The sequence below is a fragment of the Echinops telfairi genome, unplaced genomic scaffold (genome assembly GCF_000313985.2).
Source record: "Echinops telfairi isolate 266 unplaced genomic scaffold, ASM31398v2 ScPeMD7_32;HRSCAF=126, whole genome shotgun sequence".
Classification (NCBI taxonomy): Eukaryota; Metazoa; Chordata; class Mammalia; order Afrosoricida; family Tenrecidae; genus Echinops; species Echinops telfairi.
In genome coordinates this window covers 2,389,880-2,395,984 of record NW_022103929.1, presented here as the reverse complement: position 1 = coordinate 2,395,984, position 6,105 = coordinate 2,389,880, and the positions used below count along the sequence as shown (strand labels likewise).

The 6,105-nt window shown below is 38.2% G+C and overlaps 1 protein-coding gene across 4 annotated transcripts in view; it reads left to right on the top strand.

The window, feature by feature from the left end:
- Nucleotides 1-6,105, top strand: part of RABGAP1 (RAB GTPase activating protein 1) — a 188,934-nt gene that overhangs the window by 90,432 nt on the left and 92,397 nt on the right. For all 4 annotated transcript variants that reach the window (XM_004716471.3, XM_045290207.1, XM_045290206.1 and 1 more), the window contains exons 11-12: nt 1,228-1,402; nt 5,621-5,714. In XM_004716471.3, coding sequence (XP_004716528.1) covers nt 1,228-1,402; nt 5,621-5,714 — 269 coding nt within the window. The remainder of the gene's footprint in view (nt 1-1,227; nt 1,403-5,620; nt 5,715-6,105) is intronic.

The window sequence follows — 6,105 nt, the reverse complement described above, 5'->3', positions numbered from 1 at the left end:
TTATCCTCATATATAAATATATTTATGTATGTACATTCCTGTACTTAGACCTCTACAGATGCCGTTTAAGTCTTTGCTCTTTCCTCTATTTTCTTTTATTTTCGTCTTGTCCCACTGTCATGCTCAGCCTTCATTTGGGTTACAGTAATTCCTCTCGGTTACATTACCCTTCCTTGGTCACGCCCTACCAGGCCTCCTACACCCTCCTCACGACCAATTTGTATCACTTTACTGTTCCCTTGTCCCTGGGTTTGTTATCACCACTACCTTTCCCCGTACCTCCCCCTCTCCCATCCCCCCCGCCCCACTGTTGGTTCCGTGGTTTTCTCCTGCAAATTGTTCATCCAGCCTATCTTATTTAGACAGACCTGAGGAGATAATAACATGCACAAAACCAAGGAACAAAATAAAACAAAACAACAAACCAATGACAAAAAAACAAAATACAACAACACGAAAGAAAAGGTTTTAGTTAGTTCAAGGACTATTTGTTGCCTTTTAGGAGTATTTTTCAATTGAATCAGTTGGGGCGCCAACCCTGGCCCCAAAATCTATTTTTGGTATTCCCTGGGGACTTGTTGCTCTGTTTCCCTTGCCATTTTGTTCCATGCCCTTAGTGTTTTGCCTCGGTGTGGGGGGGTCAGATTGGGCGTAATTCCACACTGTGTCTCCAGTGTTGTCTTCTATAGGCTATGGGTCAGTGATAGATGTCATGTTTCATAGTGGGGCCGGCCATGTGGTCTTCTCTGTGGATTGGCTGCTCTGAGCGGGAATATCTTCCTCAAGGGTTGGTGGGCCAGGATGTGCTCCACTTTCTCTTCCTCCCCCTTCATTTGCTCCCATGTGCTCTGATCAGGCATGTCCCTCACCCAGAGGTGCAGATTCAGTGCTGTCCTCTGAAATAAATTATTTTGGGAGGAGGGACAGGTGTCCACGTCTTTGGGATTGGGCCCAGCCCCTCAGACCTCTCCACTGGTTCCCTACTCCATGCCAGCATATTGCATTCACATCTTGGAGCACTGTGTTGAAGTCTGGTCCCTCTTTCCCTGTGGAGATATAAACAATACCCCCCCCCCTTGTATGGTTCAGTGTCCTGTGCGCCCGCTACCCATTGCTTTTTCAACCCCCCCCCATCTTTTTATTCTTAAAACTTCTGTAATGATAGTGCTTAATTTCTCAAAAGAATTTTACCACTTATTTAGTGATTTCTTTTTTATTATTCTAAAGATTAAGCAGAAGGAGAGAAAGAATAATACAGATACCTTATATGAAGTTGTGTGCTTGGAAAGTGAATCAGAAAGAGAAAGGAGGAAAACTACAGCGAGTCCCTCAATACGCCTGCCACAGTCGGGGTCTCAGAGCTCAATGATACCCTCTCCTCCAGAAGATGATGAAGAGGAAGGTAAATTGTAGCAAGAGCTTCATTTGTATTTTTGGGTGAGAAAACATGTGAACTCTTAAACTTTTATCAGAGAAAGGCTATTATGCAATACTGTTTGCAAATCTTTCAATAAGTACTTATGAGAATCTACTGTCTGTAACTATCTTTGGTAGATTCATACCTGATTAGCATTCACTTTTCTTAAATACTTGGAACCAAGTTGTAGAAAAGAGATTTTTAATTCTTGTTCTTTTCTTTTTAAATAGTATTAATCAAGGTCCAGCTTGGTATACTAGCATATTTTTTCAGAGAAAATTGTACATAGTTTCCACAGATGAATATTTCCAGTTCAGCTCATTTGGTAGCAACAAGTTCACTTGCCAAAATGTAAACGTCTACGAATGATCATTTCCCATACTGTGTATGTGTCCTTGCTTTTACACTGGCATACATTAAGAATCAACCATTTTGTTTTCTCTCTCTTAGTTTTGCCTGTTAAACTACTTAATCTGTCCATTTTTCAAACTGTGTTAAAGACAGGAAAATTGAAACTGATGGTTTCTAATTTTACAATTGAATGTGATAGAAGTCATACTTAGTTTATGTGGTGCTCTCGTGAAGTATTGTAGGGATTCATTGAGGAAAATTCCTTTTTCATTGGTATTATAAGGAGGTGCATATGAATTGTGCTTGAATTAAGACTTTATAAAGTGCTGGAGAATTCAACAGGCAGACGTAGGCTGGCTGTGCATTCTGGGAAAAAATGCAACAGAAATTTGGAGGTGATGGAAAAGTTTCGTTAAAGAAAGAAATGCGGATACCTTGTTTTACTGTGCTTTGTACAAATTACAGGTTGGTGGCAACCCTGTTTCGAGCAATTCTGTCAGTACCTCTTTTCCAACAGCATATGCTAACTGCATGTCTCTGTGTCACATGCTCATAGCATCTCATACTTTCTCATCATGCTATTCTTGCTTAATTGATAGACTTGCATATACTGTAAAGATAACTTTTATAAGCACTGGTAAAAATGGTCAAACAAATCATTGAAGTGGTTCACTTTATTGCTGTGGTCTCTCACTGACCCTGCAGTATTTCCAAGGTATATCTGCGTATGTCTTTGTTTGTACTTTTTCTAAATGCAGAGCAAGCACTGACTTTCCAATTCCCACTGCCCCTGTCGCTCCCATTCTCCATGTGATTTATCAGCTTAGGGCCATTTTCGAGTCAAAATTATTATCTCCAATTATGAGATAGTTATGTGTTAGGCACGTTGCTAAGTGCATTTTTCATCTTACATAATGCAATCGTCCCCCCCACCCCAAATATGATTAAATTTCATTCTTGTGAAAAATAGCTCTAGTAGTGTAGTAGATTCACTCATTGAACTGCTAAGCACAAGTGCAGCATTTTGAACACATGCATCGCTATTTGGGAGAAAGATGAGACTGTATGCTCCCATAAAGATTAAAAGTCTCAAAAACCCAAAGGGACATTTCTACTCTGCCTTATAGGCTCAGTATGAGGCAAAAATGACTCAGTAACAAGGAGGTTTTTGCATTGTTATGTTTGATTGTTTGCTTATGAGGAATCAGCCTCATAAAAGTGAAATAATTTGTCCCAGGTTACATAGCTAGCAAATGGTAGGATCAGAATTTGAATTCAGGTCTAGGAATCCACAAACTGCTTTATTTAGTTAACAGAAAGCATTTTCAAGCATACAGGAAACATATGCTACTTAAAATTTCCTGCAGAACCCATTTAAGTCAAATGTGAATGCTGAGAAGGATTGACTTGATGGCTCTGGGATCACAGCTTGAGATTGCTCTGTAACTGACATTCTTGAGACTTAAAGTTTCTTTTTCAGGTCACCTCTAGTTAAGGAGGTAACATAAGTAAAAGTTTACAGAACTCTTCTTCCTTGAATATGGGATAAAAAGATGCCTAAATTGAGAAAACTATTTATTTATAATGAAACCAGATAATGTACAAATAATCCATACTGTAGGTTTTTAAGAATATCACTTATGAAGAAATCTGAACCAAACTGACTGGTAACATTAGGACTAACACTGGTTCCTCTAATCTGCAGACGTAGATTTTTTAAAACTATAAGTGAGGAGGTTTAGAAAACCTCTACGGACATTCCTTAATTAGGGAGATATGAGTGAGTACTAGTGACATGGACATTCCGTAAGAGAATGGAGAAGCACTGGCACACAGCTCTGGGAGAGAATGTGATCTTGTCCCACTATCTAGCAGGTGCTCAGTAACTATTGCAAATGAGTGCCCCAATAGGGTCCAGTTCCATAGTGAAGAGCTAATAACTGGAGAATTTGAACTAACTAGACATGTCCTCTTTTAATTCTCTCAAATCTATTCAGACTAGGAAAATCTAGTGTGATCTGTTTCCACCCTGCGAAGAAACTATTGCAGTTCTGTTGCCTTACTCTCATTAGGATGTCTTGGGAACAAAAAGAAGAAGAAGAAAGAAAGAAAAGGGTACCTGCATTGTACAAAGATCTGTCTTTTAAGTATGGTCAAAGCTAATGAAGATGATTTTATGGAATGAAGCATAACTAGGGATTGGTCTTGGTGGTACCCATACTACCCAGAGAGCCAGGTCTCATCAGAACAATAGCTTCTAAGGTATCTGCTAGACCAGTTAAATTCAAGACAGAAATTAGATCAAAGGTTATGGCGACTAGAGGGATTGCCAAAGACTAATCTTGATAAATTTTTCTGGAAGGACACAGGATGATCATGGAAGCTTATTAAGAAGTTTTAAGAAAGTGGAAAAGTGCATTGGTGGGAAAACGGCTTGGAAAGTTGTCCCAAGGAATTGTTTTCCACTACAGTAATGCAACTGCTGTAGTAGAAGTAGAGTAGTAAGGGTTGTCCGTAGAAAATTTTGTTGGAAATTTTTAGCCCCCTTACTATATACAGCAGGGGTGTCAAACTCAGTTAAAACGCTGGCCATTTGGTGCAACAGGCAAGATTCACGCAGGCCACATCACGTTTACAAATTTCATTAAATTTATATTTTGAATTGAGGATTCAGAATATGGATAGGACAATTAAAACACTACATGATTGCTTTTATTTAAACATTTATGTTATTTAATGTATTTATAAAACTAAAATTACTCTTTTTTACCTGAAACTTGGCAGCGCTTTCTTCTTACTAGTTTTCACTTACCTCTTATGTTGTGACCAGAAAATATAACAAAGTAACTACTAAAAAACACAAAATGTTGGACAGCTGACAAACGTGATGCACAGTCGTAATGGCTTCCCTCTAAAAATGTTAACTAGCGCTGCTGCAAGGTATGATTCATAACAGTACAACCCACAGTGCTTTTTTTAACCTTTTCGCTATTGGGATCTGTTTATGTTCCGTGACACTGAGATTAGCAGACGTATTGCTTCCAAACGTCGCCAGAACTGAGTCAGTGTGTTTATACACGTCCACAGGCCCCCAGGAAAGGCACTGAGCCACGTGTATACTCGTCTTCAGTAGTTAAAGCGTTAACTAGGGAATTGTGTGTATGGTATTGTCTTGATCTCCCCTATGCGCTGTTTTCTTCATAACAATTTTTTCTATTTTCATTTTATTTCAGAGCATCGTGGGCCACAAAAAATTACCTCAGGGGCTGCATGTGGCCCGCGGGCCACCCGTTCGACACCCCTGCTCTACAGCCTTGATCATATTGTGAAAATAAACACAATATGAATCCTTTGAGGCTGTCAAACTGCTATTTTAATGTGTCATAAGTTGAAGCCTGCAGAATTCTTTTCAAAAAGATTAGAGAGATGGCAGGCAATACCACTTTTAGAATTGTTTAGAATATGTTTACATTTATTAAAGATTACTGTGATTTTTGTAGCAAATGTGTTTTGACTTTCATGTTTTACATATAAAGGTGTTTTCTTTGGAAAAGGAAAGAATGCATTATATTTTCAGTCCAGTAAGTTTATTTTTAAATGACTCTGTTCTACATTTTACATAAACTTGTTCTACATGGAAAGTAAGAGAATGAAAGGTTATAACAACATTCCATGTGAGACCATTTTTATTTCTTGGTTTTAATGTGTACATATAAAGAGAAATCATTGTTTGGAAGCTTTATGCTTCCAAGTCATCTTTGAAATTTGACTTTATGCATTCCATATCATTCATCTGGCTTAGCATAGTCACCTGTTACCTTTATGTGTGTGTGTCTGTTTTGTTTACTAAAGATAATGATGAACCCCTCCTGAGTGGATCTGGTGATGTATCCAAAGAATGTGCAGAAAAAATTCTTGAAACCTGGGGAGAACTGCTGTCAAAATGGTAAGTTAGAAGTTATAACAGAATATTATCTTTCATTTTCATCTACAAAGTTCATTCTATGAATAGGGACTTTACTAACTTTACTAACCACCATAGAATCTGCAGTAGCAACCTAAGCATGAGGTTCACTACCTATGGTCTTTCTAATTTCTGAGGTTCATAGTTGTTGTAGTAGAGCGCTGGAATCAATTTTTAGAAAATAAAAAAGCATCACCAATGCAAAACTTAATAAATTCTCATTGCTAGGGAAAGTCCCTAACATGGAATTCATGGAGGAAAGATATAAGAGGTACTTTTTTTTTTTTATAATCGTTTTATTAGGGGCTCATACAACTCTTATCACAATCCATACACACATCAATTGTGTAAAGCGCATTTGTACATCGTTTCT